The 18,536-nt window shown below is 52.8% G+C and overlaps 1 protein-coding gene across 1 annotated transcript; it reads left to right on the top strand.

Annotated features, from left to right (window-relative positions):
• The first annotated feature begins 8,214 nt into the window (after positions 1-8,214).
• Positions 8,215-17,127, top strand: MLN (motilin). The gene is made up of 5 exons (XM_047859969.1): positions 8,215-8,258; positions 10,513-10,636; positions 12,718-12,834; positions 16,063-16,171; positions 16,972-17,127. The coding sequence occupies exons 2-5, from the start codon at positions 10,520-10,522 to the stop codon at positions 16,977-16,979; spliced, it is 351 nt and encodes a 116-aa protein (XP_047715925.1). The 5' UTR covers positions 8,215-8,258; positions 10,513-10,519; the 3' UTR covers positions 16,980-17,127.
• Positions 17,128-18,536: the final 1,409 nt, after the last annotated feature.

Genomic DNA, 18,536 nt, shown 5'->3' with positions numbered 1-18,536 from the left:
CGGGCCCGGGGAAGCCACTTAGGCGCCTGCAGGCTGGAGGACGCTGAGGGCTAGGCCTAAGAAAAGTGCACCCTTGAGGCCCTGAGAGCATGTCCCTTTCACTGCAGCTTGAAGGGACATCGGATAAGGAATGTCACCGCCAGGCCCAGTTGCCTGGTAATCAACCATTCTCAGTGCCCTGCATGGAAAGGCAATTAAAGCAAGAATTAAAAAGCCATAGCATCATTTAAAATCCAATAACACGGCTGGCCTGAAATGTGTCTTCAGTCTCTGGGGAGGGTGGAGGTGGGGTGTGGGGAGGTGCGGAGGGCAGAGGGATGTAGCAACAAGGGAAGAGAAAGAAGGGAAAGGGAGAGATGGTGGCACAGTGGTGGAGAAGGTTTCTGAGGCTCCTGTGCCTTCCCACCATACTGCTCGTGCACCCCACAGGCATCGGAAGCCCTCCTTGATGACTCTGACCTCAAGGAAGTTCTCTCCTCTGGAGTCCTCCAGAGCTTACTGCCATCTCATGGTGTCCAGCCTTGGTTCCTTGCTGTCATCTTTCCTTCTCAACCAGAGCAAATGGTCCTGCAGGGACGTGTTGTGCTTATATTATCAGTGTCCACTGCCCCCACCCGACCCAGTGCCTAGCACAGAGCCGAACCCTGCATAGGTGATCATTAACTATCCATTGATTGTTTCAATGGCTGAAGATTTTGTCATAGTCCTACCCTTCCCCCCCATTACCCACAACGCAGCAAGACCATCCATAAAATGAGAATCATAAAACTCATGATCGGGGCACCTGGGTGGCTCAGTCAGTTAAGTGTCCGACCTTGGCTCAGGTCATGATCTCACGGTTTGTGAGTTCGAGCCCCACATCAGGCTCTGTGCTGACAGCTCAGGGCCTGGAGCCAGCTTCGGATGCTGTGTCTCTTTCTCTCTCTGCCCCTCCCTTGCTCACTCTCTCTCTCTCTCTCTCTCTCTCAAAAATAACTAAACATTTATTTAATGTTTTTTTTTAATGTTTTTATTTTATTTTTGAGACAGAGAGAGACAGAGCATGAGCAGGGGAGGGGCAGAGAGAGAGTGAGACACAGAACCCGAAGCAAGCTCCAGGCTCTGAGCTGTCAGCGCAGAGCCCGATGTGGGGCTCAAACTCATGGACTGTGAGATCATGACCTGAGCTGAAGTTGTACGCTTAACCGACTGCGCCACCCAGGCGCCCCAAAATAAATAAACATTTAAAAAAATTGGGGCGCCTGGGTGGCGCAGTCGGTTAAGCGTCCGACTTCAGCCAGGTCACGATCTCGAGGTCCGGGAGTTCGAGCCCCGCGTCGGGCTCTGGGCTGATGGCTCGGAGCCTGGAGCCTGTTTCCGATTCTGTGTCTCCCTCTCTCTCTGCCCCTCCCCCGTTCATGCTCTGTCTCTCTCTGTCCCAAAAATAAATAAAAGTTGAAAAAAAAAATTTAAAAAAAAAAATTTAAAAAAAACCCTCATGATCCTCATGACCCTGTGTATTGAACACAAAGCAAGTCTGGCCATTTCCCCCTTTTGTTTCCAGCGTCTAAAGGGGGTTTATGCACACTCCTTCATGTAAAAGCTCTGAATTTCCTTTTCATTCCTAAGAGACCCAGAGAATTTCTAATCTGCTAAAATGACGGTAACCCTTTTCCCATCAAATAAAGCCCTCCTGCAGGTAATCTTCCTGTCACAAGCTGACTGCCTTGATGTGACTTGGAAGTGAGTAGGGATACTGGGTTCCCTTTCATATTCCATCCTCCTTAGGAAAATCCTAAACCGGGAGGATTCAAGTTTGATTGGAGCTGTTCTTGCAATTTATACCTCCTGCCCCTTGGGAGCTTACATGTGCCTATTTTAAATAAATTCCCCCTTTTTTCTCTCTCTTTTACAAAGAACAACTGCAAATCTTCTCTAAGGATAGCTTTTCTTTGGGGTGGAATTCAGTTCTGACAGTTGAACATTCATGAGATGAGCCCTGGGTGAATAATGATGAAATGAATTACCTCTGTGATTGGGCCTTGCCTGGGACCTGGGGGCGTTCTTTCAAAGTCCCGCAGTGTTGTTTGGCTGCAGTTTCCCAGTAACTTCGTTGCTCTTCCAAAAGGAATATTACTCTAGGGAGTAAAAAAGGACAAAAAGAGGAATGGGCGCTGCCAGGGGAGGCGAGGTCGAGCTCTAACGCCCCTGTCTTCAGAGTTGCTTTGGGCAGTTCTTGTTTAAGATCCCGGTAGGAGCAGCCAGCCTTGCCGCTATCTATCTACATCACTCTCTCCAAGTTCGTCTTGCCCCCGTCCTGGCTCCTGTGGTGCCTCTGGCTCACCCTACTATCCCCACTGAGATTTTAGGACCTGCCCATTTGACACGTACCTCACTTAGATGTGGCACACAAGAGACCACAAGGGTTTAGGACCTGAGCCGCATGCTCAGTGTGGTGGCAGAACAGGTCTCTGCTCAGCCAGACATCTATGAAGGGGCTGGAGCACCAGACCTGAGCAGCAAACAATTTCTGCTCAATTCCTGGGTGAACTCACCCTCCTCCACCGTGCACCGTCCACCCAACTTGCCCAGAACCCACCTGGCCACCCAGCCCTGGCCATGGACCTCAGAAGAAACAGAATCTCCTCCTAGCCCTGCCACTCACCTCCAGAGTGGGCTGATGGGAAGGAGGTCCGTGTGACTGCCACAGCTGTCAACCGCAGAAGCCGCATGTGACCCGCTGTTGCCATTAGCAGCCATTGGCAGCCCCCCAAATCCAAAACCCATCAGCCCAGCAGAGGTGGGGGAGTCACTGGAAGAGGTCGGTTGATGCACTGGAAGAAAAAAGTTTGGACAGCCAGCTCCTTTCACCTGAATCTACCCTGGATTAGGCTGACATTTGAAATGATTTTGGCTCCCATCCACACGGTGTAAAACCTCTACCAAGACTTCTTTCCTTCTTAAACACGAAAGCACAAACTTTTCCCAACCACAGACTTCCTTAATCATTTATGAAAATTTGTCAGCTGTCCCTGCCCCCGTGTTCCAATGCCTCGTGCCCTCGGATCAGGGTGCTGGGAGCCACCTGCCCTGAAGGAGTTGAAGAGGAGACAGAGGCTTTGCCTTCCCTTATAATTAATTCGTCACTTCCAAAGCCATCTGCTTTCTCTTCACACACACCCATCACCTCCATAAAAATATAAATACATATATTTAAAATTCAATTACAAGGCGACTTGATGTCGCCAGCTCAATTAACAGAAAGAACAGAAAAAAACAAATCCCACCAAAGTCAGCCCATAGACCCAGCTCTTAGCACCTGCATCCTGTTCCTGGAAAAAAAGTTATGTGACCTCTTTTTGAAGTTTTATAGCAGCAGCTTTGGCGATAAACCCCCATAAATAGAAAGGGAACCCAGAAGCAAGTTAGTGACTGGGACATTTCTAGGAGTATATTAACCACCCGGGGAAGTATTGACCGGGAAGTCGGCAGGAATGCTATTGTAAAACTCAACCGAGCCCCCAAGTTCTGTGCACACTGTCAATAGTCCACAAAGCTGAACTGAACAGGAAAGCATTTTATTGGATTGTTTTGGGTCCAGGTTGTCGGTGCACATTGAATGGACTCAACAGGAAATCGGAGATGCAGGAATGTTAATTCGAGTATCAGATGTAACACACAAGAAGCTCAACAAATTAGACATTAATTCTGGACAGACCCTGTCCGAGTTTGTTTTCCTTTCCACACACACTATTTCTACATCAGGGGTTCTGGGGGTATGGTGTCCGCTGTGTATCACTTCCTGACAAATCATTTGTGACTTCTGAAAAAAGACCCTGAGCCATAGAAGGAAAAGAATAAAAATACCCCACAGGTCACCAAAGCCCGCGTCCCATGGGCCAGGGCACAGTTGTTGCCTAAAATACATCTCTCAGTGCTTTGCTTGCCCTAGTTTCAAGTGCCATCACCATCAACTAGTATTTTTGCTTATGAGCCCAGTCACACACCTCTAGCTCCACGAGGGACCCCTCCCCCGCACCACTCCTGCACTTGACGCTGTGTTCTTTGCCTCTCCTTGGCCTGCGCTTAACGTCAGCGGTGCACATTTAATTCTTACCAGCATTCGGGCAAGCCGGCCTTTTCGAAATCTTTCATTTTTCATTTTTATACCTTAAGCTTTGGCATTCCCAGCCATCCTGGGGCTACTTTGGCTCATCTGAACTCTGTCTTCCCCTGGCCACCGTCCTCTGCCTCTTTGAGGGAACCATCTGGAAAACACAGCCATGTGTGCACCTCCATGCCTCCTTCCAAGGGCCCCCAGTTGCAGCTTTCCTTCTTTGCTGGTCTCCCCTCGCCATCCATATCTTCATCCTGTGTCCCCGGGGCCTTGATGACATATGTCCAGCAGCTCACCTGGCCTTTTCCAGCTTGTAGTTCTGAGCTCCCAACGTCTTCTCATATTAGGTCTCTGTCCTCCTGATGTTTGTTACATCTCCCAATTTAGTATCATCTGCAGATTTAATTAACATGCCGTTGCCTCCCTGTTCCAGGCCATTAATGAAGATGTTATGGCAGTACCCAGCAAACAATATTTTCAAGGTCAGGAGGAGAGGAGAGCTTAACGGCTAATACTTCTACCCAACATGGGGGAAAGAGGCAATCAAGTGCCCACATGTGGGTGGGTTTTTCGCCTCCCCTCTGCTTCGGCCGCTGCACGTCCGTGGCAACTCCCGTTTGGAGAATGAAGGACATTAGATTATACCTCCCTTTTGCTTTTGTCCAGTTTCTAGCTGGAGAAATAGCCACTAATTGAGCATTTGTAGGGAGAGACGGTGTACATGGTAAAGACAAAGTAGTCGTTATTAGGCTTGTTATCCACCCATCGCTCCGTTTCTGAAGCACGACCCGTGACCGTGGAAAATACACGTCGAGGGCCAAGGCACCCAGCAGAGAGGAGAGAGAAGACATTTCCCGGGGGAGACACTTTCCCTGAAGGGCTGACCCTCAAGATCCACAGCCAAGAGGGGCACGAAGGAGAGGCCCCTTCATCTTTGCAGGTTGTGACCCCAGAGCAGAGCCCCCCATTAGTCCATGTCCTCCTCTACGTTCCAAGGGGTGGCTCACTGTGAACCCTGATTTGCCTTTCTTCCAGGGCAAACTGCAGATCTCATACTGTAATGTTGCAAATTGCTTGGATCAGAAGTACTGAATCACGGGAGAGTTCCAGGATAATGCAATTCACGCCCAGAGAATTGATCCCAGATTATTTACTGTTTCCTGCACCTCCTTTCTCCCCATCTCTCACTGCAGGCCTGTCTCAGGTTCCGAGGTTCCCATCATTTCTTAGACAGAGTGTCTCTGGACCAGAGCCCGGACTGGCCCAGCAGAAGCAGGGCCCGGGCCTCAGAGCCCTGGTGCAGAGGGGTGGTGAGGAGAGGCTTTGAATTTCCCCTTGTGCTTGGTGGACGGCCTGGCCCACCAGCTGCAGCCCTTCCTGGGTCCGGGTCTGGCCTCTCCAAAACTAAGAACACACCAGAACAACCTGTGCTTGTCCCGGGTGGTCAGCTCAGACTGCACTGTGCTCAGATACCTTGCGGGGGGGGGGGGGGGGGGGGGGGGAGGGGGGAAGGGGGGTGGGCCTGGCTTAGGAGAAAGTGGTGGGTTTGTAGAATTACCACAAGGCACTCACTGTTAAGGGCCTTCCCCAGCTGTAGACATCCTACCTGCTCACTCATCAAGCATCAAGCGGCAAAAAAACACAGTGGCCTCTGAAGCCAAACTTTGAATCCTGGCCCTGCCATTTTGATAGCTGTGACCTTGGGCCCATTGTTTCACCTCAGTTTTCCCACCTGTAAAATGAAATAATATCCATACCAGCTTCACAGTGTATGTTGTGAGATTGCAAAAAGCTGATGTCTGGCTGTTATTTTTTACATATCAGGCACCTTCCACACTCTAGACACTGTCAAGGTCAGGGGTAAGCAAATTTTTTCTAGAAGGCCCAAATAATAAATCTTTTCAGCTTTGTGGGTCTTAATGTCTCTGCCCAACTATTCAGCTCTGTTGTTGTAGCCCCAAAGCAGCCATAGACAATAAGCAAATGAATGGGAGTGGCTGTGTTCCAATGAAACTTTATTTATGGACTTAGAAATTTGAATTTCATATATATTCACATATCACCAAATATTATTCTTCCTTTGATTTTTATGAATTATTAAAAATGTAAAAACTACTTGTAGCTCGTAAGCTATGTAAAAATAAGTGGCAGGTTGGATTTGGCCCGTGGGCCATAGTTGGCCTGCCCCTGGTCTATGCATGAGAGACACAGAAACTGACGTGTTCCCCGGCCCCCCTCCCCGCCCAACAGGAGTCCATTGTGCAGACCAGCCTCCCAGAGCCTAGGTAGGTGGTGGGCTCCTCCATTACCCTCGTGCTAACCTTGTCCCTACCAAGGTCTGTGACCTGGTCTTAAAAGCCACTCTTGCAACCTGGGGCAGGGCGGGGAGTGGCATCTCAGTTCCAAGCCCTGGCGTTTTAAGCTCTAATTTCTCTGCGATAAGTCTCAAAGACTGCAGAGACCCAGTGCACCCGTCTGACAACAGGCAGCGATCCAGCGAGCTGGACGAGGTCTAACCTGGAGTCAGAGTAGAATGCAGAGACCCTGCTGGCCGGAAGCCTTGCTGAGCCGGGGGTTTAGAGGTTATGTGGGCTGGGTTTGAAGCACCTGCACTTGTTTCTTTCTGAGAGGAAAAGCCACAGCAGGCTGGAGGACTGAGGGGGGAGGGGTGCCTGGACAAGAAGCAATCCCCATCTGAATGTTTGGGGCAGCGTCTCTGGAGGGTGCTAATGGCCAGTGAGGTTCTCCTGGAGAAGTGGCCTCTGCTAGCCCAGACCCTCTGGACTTCACCCTCAGTCTGCCCCAGCCACCTCCCAGATTCTCCTCGCCCTGCCCTGATGACCAGACCCAACCACTAAGCCCATTCAAGGCACTATGAGGGCCCCCGTTTCTCCCCCCATCGAATCCAAATCCTTCTGCTTGGTTTCTAAGAACGCCCACACTCAGACCCAAGAATGACCCTCTCCCAACCCACAGGGAGACCCTGCCATCCTATGCCATCCTTTATTCCTGCATATGCCCTGTGTCCCAGAAGCCCCCACTCCCATCCTCTGCCATGTCTGGCCACGACCAGCCTTGACCCTTGTATAGAGAGACCTTGGGGGTCCCTGGCTGACTCAGTCGGTAGAGCATGCAACTCTCAATCTCAGGGCAGGGTTGTGAGTTTGAGCCCCACATAGAGAGTAGAGCTGACTTAAAAAGAGAGAGACCTTACAGTGGGGTCACCGAGGAGCTATTTCATTGTGCCTCAGTTTCCTTATCTGCAAAATGGGACAATTAAGAGCACCAACATCATGGCATCGCTGAGGCTTCATTAGAACATGCATGTCAAGCATTCCCGGACCGTGTTCCAGAAACGGCACTGGCCAGCAGTAGCAGTAAGCCCTGACTCCAGATTACAGTCATCTCTTCCCTGTTTAAATCTTTCACTTCACCATTTGAGTTATACGATTACCATGAAACGTGCCTGGATAGGTGTCTCATCTCCCCCATTTAAGCTACAAACCCATAAACCTTCTGTATCACACACCTTACATGCTTTCTTGGCTCTCACAGAGTCTCTGTTGCTCCACAGCCCTGGGTCTAGACTGTCATTGTCTTTTCATTAGTCGCTTTAAACTGCCACACACTCCTGAGCCTTTTCTTTCTTTTGTGAGGGACTTCGGGGGGGGGGGGGGGGGAGGGGGGGGAGGCTGAAGGCAAGTTATCTTTCTAATACAGCACTCTCTCTGACAGCCCAACAGAGAATCCGATCACTAAAGAGCTGGCCTGAAGACACTCAACAACATCATATATTTAAGTAACAAAAAAGAAAGGGCTTTTGTTAAAACGACCCTCTGAGCAGCAGCTAAGTTCTAAGTGGACGGGAAAGTGCCATCTGGGTGGAAGCTGGCCTCCACCAAATCCTGACTGTCGCCTTCCCGGGAAAGCCCCAGAAGTCCAACGACGTGCCAGGCCCTGCCTGTTGTTTCCGTGAGCTTCGAGAATCCAGGCTCCCCACCCAAAGCCCCCAAGGTGTGGCCAAAGGTTAACGGGCTCCCAAGGGAGGGCTAGAGGGCCCATCAGACCAGCCAGATAGCAGATATAAGGGCAGGTCAGATGAGCCAGATACCAAAGGCGGAGCAGAGACAGACAAGGTCAGTGCCACCCAGACCGTGCTGCTGTGAGTAGCCACAGAGGAGAGGGGCGGGGGGAGAGGGAGTTCGGCCTGAGCCCCAAGGCAGAAACCAGCCCAGTCCAGAGATCTCCCCTACGTCCCTCTGCCACCTTCAAATACTTAACTAGGCTGAAAGCCCCGAGCTGATTTCCAGAGAAGCAGGTTGAAGCCATACATAGTGGGAGCACAGGCAGGACAGCCCCGGAGGCACGGAAGCTGGAGGGAGGAGGGGTGGGTGCAAGTCCTGATAAAAAGGAGGCTGTCTGGGATGCGTGGTGCCATTGACTGCAGGCCAGGTACCCAAGCCAGAGCTCAGCATGGACACCGGACCCCACTTGGCATGAAGGCTTTGCTCTGGAAAGTTCAGGAGAAAGCTGGTCCCTAGAGAGATTACAGGACGGGGCAACTCTTACCAGGTCGGGTGGTACCATGGGTGGGGAGGAAGGAGACAGGTGCCCGCTTATCCAGAGCTGATCACTTGAAGGCTGGAGCCCCATCGCTGGAGATGGAAAAGGGACGTCACTGGCTCATCACACAGTGAAAAGCTCTCCCACTCCGAGCTCCCAGAAACACAAATGAATGTAGGTGACATGCCAACTGCCAGTTGGATCAAGAAAATGAGCAGCAATTGGATTTTGCCTTTTTTTATTTAAAGTTTTTATTGATTCTTATGGAGCGAATGAAATGCGAACACCGGAATGAAAAGGGCTCTATAGCATCTCTGTGAAGGAAATGGGACGCCATAAATGTGACATATCCGTCCCCACTGGGAGGGAAACAGGGCTCCACAGACGCGCCATCGGGGAAGCGTAGGAACGGGGAGGGGGAGAGTGCCTGGGAGCTCTCCACCCCCCACCCATCCTCTGTTCCCCTCCAGATCCTCCCGGGGCTGGGTCTCGGCTTCCTGAGGGTCCGCCTTCAGTGGGTGAGCGGTCTTCTGACCCCACTAGGAATTTGTATGTAGCTGGCATGGGAGGCTTTGGCTGCCTGAGCTCTCTCATCCTTTCTCATGGAGTGTTCGCCAGATGGAGAGAGAAAGTAGGACGGGGCGGAAGGAAGGATCGCAAGAAGGCAGAGGGAGCGTCCTGCTTCATAGCAGTGGCTTCAGATGACGGAGGAGACAGGTCCCAGGGAAGAGGCAGGATGCAAGCCCACAGCCTTCGAAGATCCTCTCCAGAGGGGGATTTGGGGTTGGACCCGCAGAGAAACTTAGAGGCCAGTCCAGGGCACGACCCTCTCCCACCAGCAGCCCCGGGCCGACTCCTCCAAAGCTCTTTATCTGCAACCCTGTGATCACCCCCACCGGCTGCAGCAGGGGCCGCCCCTGGTCTCATTTCCTCGCTCTGGGCCCTGGCCCCTCCCTAGGTCTTCACCTCTCTAGGCCTCCTCCCCTCCCCAGATTTCATCTGCTCCCAGATGAGTGGGAGGATCATGTGAGAGAGGGCTTAGAAGGGGACACTGAGCACCGGGGTCATTACTTATGGAATCAACTAAGGCTGGCACCCAGCAGGAAGCGCCCTCAACAACCCCTGCCACTGGACCATCCCAACAGGGCCTGAAGCCTGCCCAACTGACTGCATTTCTTTCTTTCTTTCTTTCTTTCTTTCTTTCTTTCTTTCTTTTAATATTTATTTATTTTGAGAGAGAGAGAGAGAGCATGAGCAGGGTAGGGGCAGAGAGAGAATCCCAACCAAGCTCCATGCTCAGCACAGAGCCCAAGGTAGGGCTTGAGCCCACGACCCTGAGATCATGACTTGAGCTGAAATCAAGAGTTGGATGCTCAACCGACTAAGCCACCCAGGCACTCTCTGACCCCATTTCTTTTTTTTTTTTTAATTTTTTTTTTAATGTTTATTTATTTTTGAGACAGAGAGAGACAGAGCATGAACGGGGGAGGGGCAGAGAGAGAGGGAGACACAGAATCGGAAGCAGGCTCCAGGCTCTGAGCCATCAGCCCAGAGCCTGACGCGGGGCTCGAACTCACAAACCGTGAGAAGCTTTGGAAGCTTTGGAAGACCTCACCGGTAACAACGAGGGTGGCTGGCGTGTGGGATGCTTCTCCCCCAGTTGTGTGACGGGGGCAGGACGGCCTCTCCCAGGCACTTGTTCACCTCTCTGGGGCAGAGAAGGGCCTCTGAGCTCCTCTGGTAAAGCCCCACACCCGGCCCACACGAGGAGAGGCCGAGCGGCTTGCTCAACGTCACAGCTATCGGCAGGGAGTGCGCCGTGAACCTGACAAGAGCTTCTTGTCGTTGTTCAGCCCCAGGATGGTGTCCCGCAAGGCCGTGGCTGTCCTGCTGATGGTGCACGTGGCCGTCATGCTGGCCTCTCAGACGGAAGCCTTCGTTCCCATCTTCACTCACAGCGAGCTCCAGAGGATTCGGGTAGGAAATCCCCCAGGCTGCCTGCCTCCCCAGCGTGGTCCAAGTGACTCACAGCTGCTCAGCGCTGAAGTGGTGTTAGTCTCTCTAAGGCACAAGTGTCCCTTGGGAGAAACCCACGTTTAATCAGCTGCATAGCTGGCATCAGTGACATCGAGGGAAGCATGAAGGACCCAGACCCAAGCTGACCCCAAACTCCAGCTGCCTCCCTGCCGCCTTCATTCCCCACTAGCACCAATCAAAGGTGACAGCAGCTCCCACAAGTGACATCTTTTCCCACCCTGCCCATCCTTCAGAGGAAATTTTCAATTAACAAGCCGATAAATATTTGCTGAGCATCTCCATAGTACAAAGGGCCACCCTGGGTGAGAGGCCAGGCATGCGAGGAAATCGAGGAACCTCCGTCTTCAAGGAGCAGGCTCAGGAGCCAAGATACAATAGTATGAAAAATTCGCTAACAATAGAAAACAAAGGGACACGGCACAAGGCAGGACGGGATTAATTGCCCAGTAAGTGATGCTGATGGTTAAGTGCTAAATTCAGAGGCGGGAGAAGCCTCCCTGGGGTGTCGGAAGGGAAAAGGTGAGAACTGAGCAGGGGTCTTCAGAGAGAAGGAGGGGGCGAGGGGTTGGTCCCCCACAGAGTGCTGGTCAGAGCCTCTTCTTTAGAAGCCAGAAAAGGGGCCTGGGTGGCTCAGTCGGTTGGGCGTCCGACTTTGGCTCAGGTCATGATCTCACAGCTCGTGGGTTCGAGCCCCGCATCCGGCTCTGTGCTGACAGCTCGGAGCCTGGAGCCTGCTTCGGATTCTGTGTCTCCCTCTCTCTCTGCTCCTCCCCTGTTCACATGCAGTCTCTCTCTCTCTCTCTCTCTCTCTCTCTCTCTCTCAAAAATAAATACACATTTTAAAAAATATTTAAAAAAAAAAAAAAGCCCGGAAGAAACAAGGCAGGCTTAATGGAACTCAGGCAGCAGGGCCTCTGGAAAACTGGATTGCCAGACCTGGCTCCCCGTGCCTTTTACTTTAGATGCCAAGGGGTTCTGAGTATCTTGTGCAGATATTTGTTTCTCTTTGACCTGAGGAGCTGGAGGGGATTGTCGTGTTCCACCTGTCTGAGACTCAGCTCCAGTAGGCACAAACACACGAATCCGTTCTCTGGGAGGTCGCATGGCCTCTGTACCTCCATACTCTGTCCGGGGCAAGCTTCCACATACCCAGTGGCCTATGTCCTTTGCAGAGACAAGGCCGGCCCCAGCTCCCCTTCTTCAGGGGTAGACATGGAAATATGGAAGAGAGGCAGCAGGCTCTCTAAACATAGTTTCTCTACCACCGGCTTCCTCTCCAGAAGGGACAACCAATTGTTCTAGAATCACTGTGTCGCAGGCAAGGCCCAGAGCTGAATCCCAAGGGGGTCATTAGAGAAGCCAAAGGATTGAGGTGTGTCTGATCTCGGTGTCCCGAGACCTGGCAAGCAGGATGCCACGTAAGGTTTAGCTCTGGGCAGAAACAATCAACGTCGGTAGAACATAAACTAGCAAAATGGCAACCAAGAACGCTTTGCGTTGATCCGCTCTGTGGTTTTGCTCCTCAGAATTGCCAGGCACCGGGATTTCTCTGAAGAAGCTGCAAACTCCTTCCTCCATAATTCATCTCCCTGTCTCGCCTCTTATAAATCACCTCCCAGGGACTCCAGTTTCTGGGCCACCCCATGGCGCCCTCCCAGGCGAGGCTGTCTTGCCACCTTTTTTATGGGCTCTCTGCGAAGAAAAACACATTTCCACACTTAATATGCATGAAGGGCAGCCCTTATTTTCAGCATTTTAACTTAATTAACAGTAACAATCTGGGTGCAATGCTTGAACTACAAAGGAACGGATTCTTCTTCAAGTTGACCTATTGGTGAACGACTCTGAGGGCCATTTGTAAGCCGTTGGGTTTCTGGAACTCCTCGTGTAGAGGCACCTGGGAGAACTCTTTTGGCCTGTGGGAAGCTCAGACCACTTAGCACCCTGGGCAGAGACAGGCGAGGGCCATCTGGGCGGTGGAGAGATGGCAGGTTTTGTGCAAATTTGTGCTCTGCCCTTAGGAAAAGGAGCGGAACAAAGGGCAAAAGAAATCCCTGATTGTACAGCAGAGGTCCGAGGAAGTGGGCCCTCTGGACCCTGTGGAGCCCACAGAGGAAGAAGAAAACGAAGTTATCAAGGTGAGCAGACAGGGGGACAATGCAGAGAAACCTAGTGTGGGGAAGGGTTCCCCCTGCCAGCCACAGATTGTTCTGGAACACAGCAGCAAACCAGACATTCAGGCAACAAGTTCCATCCTAGGAGAGATACAGACACCAACAATGACACAGCTGTCTCAAATAAGGCACCGGGTAAGGAGGCATGATAGAGGGTGAGGGGGTGGGGGCTGGGGGCACTGCTTTGGCTAGGAGGCCTCTCAGAGGAGGTGACATTTATTTGATTTGGAACCAGAATGATGAGAAGGAGCCTGTGATGCAAACAGCTAGAGCAAGAACGTCCCAGAAGGAAAAGTGCCGGCAAAGGCCCTGCTCAGGAAGCATGTGGTAGGTGTAAGGCTCCCAAGGCCAGGGCGCACTTGGGAGAGGACAAGAGAGTGGCAGGGCCTAGTGGTCCAGGAACCATGTCTGAAAGGTCACTGGGGAGTTCACAGCAGGGAAGTCATCTCATCTGACTTAGAAAGACCTGGGACCGCACAAGTGGAGGCAGGAGACGAGTCAGGGGGCAACTGCGGTCACCAGGAGACAGAGGACAAGGGTGCCCTGGGAGACGACTACAGTGTTAAGACCCAGGGCCTGGGGCCCGCAGTGCTGCGTTAAGATGCACAGATCGTGGCGGCCTGAGCAAACCTTGAGTTTGTCCAGTGCGACTCTTAAGTTCTCAGCCTCATTTATCCAGATGAGAAGACACTGAGCCCTAAGTGTGAAGCATGGCTCAGTTCTGGGTCCTGGCAATAGGGCAGTGAACAAAACAGATACATCCTCCGAGCTTGTGAAGCTCACACTGCAGTGGGGGACTGGAAATGAGATGCCAGAAGGACGGGCAGCAGACTACAGACAGGATACAGAAGCAAGCATCATAATGGGGCCGGTCCTAACAGGTGCCGTGGAGGAAAATAAGGCAGGGACTGGAGGCGGATGGGTTGCAACCTCAACAGGGTGGTCAGAGCGGGCTTCACGAGGAGACGGTATTAGCGCTGAGACCTGGAGACGGTGAGGCAGGCAACCACAAAGATATCTGGGGGAAGAGCATTCCAGGGGGCAGGAATAGTCAATGCAAAGGCCCCGAGGCAGGAGGAGGCCTGGTGGAAGAGTGTGGAAGAACAGTGAAGAGGCTGGAGTGGCTGGAGCAGAGGGAGTCAGGGAGGAAGAGGGAGGTGGGACCAGATCGTGGACTTTGTAGGCTATTGTTTGGACTTTGCCTTCCCTCTGCTGAGGTGGGAGTTGCTGGGGGCTTTGGAGCGGAGGAGGGACATGATCAGATTCACATTTTACAAGAGTCTCCCCAGCTTCCGTGTTGAGAGCAGCCCGAAGGGGCAAGGGCAGGATTCGGGAGACCACCGAGGAGCTGCTAGCACATCCAAGAGCCCAGGGTGGTCAAGGTAGAGGCAGAGCACAGTGGTCAGGTTCTGGAAATAATTTCGAGTTAGAAGCTCTGAGGATTTGCTGAAGGAACGAATGCAGGGTATAAAGAAAGAGAAAGGTAAAAACGAACTTTGAGGTTTGGGGCCGGAATACCTGGAAGGATAGATTTGCCACTCAGGAGATGGTGAAGCCTATGGTTGGCTGCAGGATGGCAGGAGGAAGGTCAGGAGGTCAGACAGGACCTGTGAACTATAAGATGCCTGGTGGGCATCCAGGTGGAGGCGTCGCACAAGGCAGGTGTATATAGCCGTCTGGACTTCAGGAGCGCTCAGGGCTGCAGACATCAATGTGGGAGGCATCGGCAATTAGCTGGAGTTTCAGCCAGGACAGTGGGATTCTTAAGGGGGTGGGTATGGATGGAGAAGGAAGGGCTCCAGGACTGAGGGGAGGGACACTTCCCTGTAAAGAGGCCTGGGAGAGGAAAAGACTGATATGCAGAGAGAACGAGGGCCTTGCCAAGGTCACAGTCAGGGCAAAACTGAGCTGGACACCAGCCAGGGGTCTTTAGACCCCATCAGCTGTCCATCCATAAACAGGGAGGTCGGTCATGGCCTCCTCGGTGCTGTCACCACCCTGGGTGGTGGGGTTAGGGGAGTGTGCCTTTCCTTCCCACATGCTCCTTGGGCTCCCCAGGAGGAACTGGAGGTGACTGGTTCAGCTGGCAAAGGGGAGCTCCCTCAGGACTGCCCTCCGCATCCAAGGCAGTTTAAAGCACATGTTACATCCTGTGGAATGCCTCTCGGAGGCTGAGGGTGAGGTACCCGTCATCCCCTTTCCATCCCCCTGGAACAGGATATACAGGCCAGGAGGTCCTTTCCGGATCATTCCATCCAGCCTCCTCATTGTAAGGTGAGGACACGGCAGGGCTGGAGGCCAGAGCCCACGGGGACCCTTTGCTTGCCTTCAGGCATCCCAAGCCCATTTCCCACCACCAGTGAGGGGTGGGGGTGGGGGGCCTGGGATTCCTCCATCGCGGCTCTCCAGACAGGCAGGCAACCTCCCAGTCTGCCAGCTGGTTTGCAAACCAAGACCACTGAACCAGGAAGCTCTGGGGGTGACAGCAAGCTCAGCACCCCCGGCTCTGCCACAACCACCTTTCTTGGTGATGAGCCTCCAGACAGCAACTCTGGGGTCTCGCCTGTGTCCCCGCGGTGCTAGAGAAGACCTGGCGGTCATGGGCACAGACCCTGGAGTCAGCTCTCCTGGGTATAGCACCTTCTCCCTCTGCTACTGAGTACCTGTGTGGCTTGGAGCAAGTTATCCTACCCCTTTGTCCTCCCTTTCCTCCTCTGCAGAATGGGGACACTAATGATCCCTACATCACAGGGTTATTGAGAGGCTTAATATACACGAAGCGTTTAGAATGGCGCCTGCGCCCTAAGGCTTCACGGTGCTGGTTATCATTACTCAGGAGAAGGGGGAGGGAGAGTTTCCTCCCACATGAAAAGACAGGGGCGGGGTGGGGGCAGTGGGTTCCTGCAGACCCTCCCCTCCTGTCCCAGCTTCCCCACCAGGGGAGGTTTGTTGATCGTCCCTGGGCAGCAAGTCCGGGCGACTCCCAGGATCCGGGCCCCTGGATCGAGTTGGAGGGAGGTGCCAGAATTCCCTGCCGGGTCCTGGGAGGCCGAGGCTCCCAGAGGATGGGGCAGAATGGGGCCGCAGGGTGGTGTGGCTCCTGGCAGTGCCTCCGGCCACCCGTGAGGCGCCCAGGGGTTAATGGCGCTCTCCGTGTCTCTTCCTTCTTGTTAACTCTGCCTTATTTCACAGCTGACTGCTCCTGTGGCAATTGGAACGAGGATGAACTCCAGGCAGCTGGAAAAGTACCGGGCCGCCCTGGAAGGGCTGCTGAGTGAGGTGCTTCTGCCTGCCCGGAACGGTACGGGAGGCAGGGCGCCTCTGCCTCTGGGGCTCAGCCTTGTCCACCCACGTTAATATTCCCAGAGTGCATCTGAGCAGGGTTTGGGGATGGCGATTTGTTTTTCTGCCTTGTGCTTGAGAACATGAAGTGGTCTTCTCCGGGAAAGGGTGCCCCCGTCTCGGATGGAAGCCTGATCACAGAGCAGGGGCTCAGATGGCTCCTGGGGACCGGGGAGGCCCAGTTCCCCAGCCAGGGGCATCTCGAGGCCCTGCCCTGATGGCTCAGGCCCCTTTCCCAAACACCCTCCTGGCAGAGCTGACCACGACAACCTACCCAACCCTTCCCCTGCTCCAGATCGCGTGTTCCCTCCCAAAACACCACCCAGGCCGGGCAGTTCCTCTGAAGGAAAGCCTGCAGCAGTCTGGCCACAGAAGCCTGCATTTTCTTTATTTGTTCTACAAATCGAAGTCCTGAGCTCCACGTGGCCTTGCCCGGTTCAAGGTCTGCCCTTCAAGGTCTGCCGGAGCCACTTGTGCAAAGCCAGGACTTGTCTGACAAACAGCCACTAATTACTTCTCAGGGTCCCCAGGAGGAGAGGAGAGAGGTGGGGAGTTGGTGTTTGAAATGGAAGAACCGGGAGGTTAAATGACTTGCCCCAGGCTACAGAGAAAGCTAGAGGCAGAGCTTCCAGAAGCCTGGCCCAGAGTCCCCTGGGGGCGCCCCCTCCTCCCCGGGTTGGCCCTGGGTTGGCGGCCAGGTTTAGAAGTGGACCCGCTGAATCTACCAAGCTGCAGACCTCCTGTGTTTTTTCCCAACAGACAAATGACAGCCCGCTCCAGGGGAAGGTGGATGAAACTGGGAGCGTCCTCCCACCCGAGGGAGACCCCGGAATCTGCATGCCCCACAGCCGGGCTCCAAAGGAAAATACTCTCCCAAGCAAGCCCCCTCTGGCAAATAAAGTGGCAAATAAACAGAAACGACTCTTTTATTTAATATTTTAATTTTTAAAGGCCAAACCCCGGGTCATTGCATAAAGGGGGGAAAAATCAAGCTCAGAGGGAGTTAGCTGTAAATGGCACATATACAGTAGCAAAACGTGTGCCTTGGCTAAATTCTCCATTCAAATTATCACGTGAGACCCACGGAATTGCAAGATTTGTGCCGGTGAGGAAACTGAGGTCCAGAGAGATGGCATTTTCGGCCCACACACCAGTCGGTGGCAGAGCAAGGAATTCAGGTCTCCACTTTCTGTTTATTGGCAAACTCAAGGTCTAAATGGGCTGGAGAGCCGTAAGACTTCTGTACTCAACCCCTTGCTGAGTAACTTCCAGCTAGCCCTTTAACCTCAATGAGGCTTTGCAAAAGCCAGGTGGTAATACGTGCCTTGAGATGAGGGTACAGGCACGAGCAAATTACTATCATTATTATCACCTTGTGACTGCATGCTCCAGCATCCGCAGCAAAATTTCACAGTCAACCCACTGATTTCTGCCTCCTAAACAAAACTGGATGGGAAATTTCATTCTAATTTAATGTTACATTAATGGATGCTCATTTATTTATAAACTGGGGCCTTAGAGGAAACACAGCTCCCTCTACCCATAGGTTATCAGCAATTAGACAGGAGGCCCATTCTGTATTTCCACCCACCCCAACCATTGCGAGAACTTAGCCACAGACAGTAGTTACCGAAACAAGACGACCCCAATCCTTAAAAAGGATGGTCCTTTGGGGGTGCTCTGAATGGTCCTGAGGAACACCCAAGCCTTACATGGGACCCACACCCTCCATGCTGCACATTCCCACAATTTCCTATGCACGTACTGATCATCCCAAGGGCAGCTGCAGGTTCCCAGGAAACACTGCCAAAACACTCTGTAATAATTGGAGAGAGGGCTGCACAGGGCAGGGGAGAAAAGGGAGGGAGAAACGTAGGAATCTACAAAGCATGCTGTTGGGGAAAACTGGATCCAAGACTCCTCCTCGCCCTTCGGAGTACCACCACGCCATTCCCGCCATTATCTGGAACCCATTCCAAAAAAAGCAGAAAACCGCCATTATCTGGAACCCATTCCAAAAAAAGCAGAAAACCATTAAACGGTCACCGTCTCCTTCTATGGAGAAAACACTGCTTTTGTGTCTTTCCCTGTGTCTCTGCTCAGGATCTGTCCCTACAGTGAGACTACCTTCCCCCATCACCAGCAGGGGGCGCTCACCTCTCCCTCCCCGCCCCGCCTCCTCCCCCTCCACTCCCACCACCCCGCTGGGGTTTTCCTTAAGATCCCGGGGCTGAATAGCAGTGTTGAAATAGGCGCCAAGGAGAGAAATGAGACCCCGAGGGGATCATGCCCCAGGCAGTCTGCATTTCTTAAAATGGGAATTG

This window comes from Prionailurus viverrinus, chromosome B2 (assembly GCF_022837055.1).
Source record: "Prionailurus viverrinus isolate Anna chromosome B2, UM_Priviv_1.0, whole genome shotgun sequence".
Lineage (NCBI taxonomy): Eukaryota > Metazoa > Chordata > Mammalia > Carnivora > Felidae > Prionailurus > Prionailurus viverrinus.
Note: the sequence above shows the minus strand (reverse complement) of the source record. Positions and strands in the feature narration are given on the sequence as shown.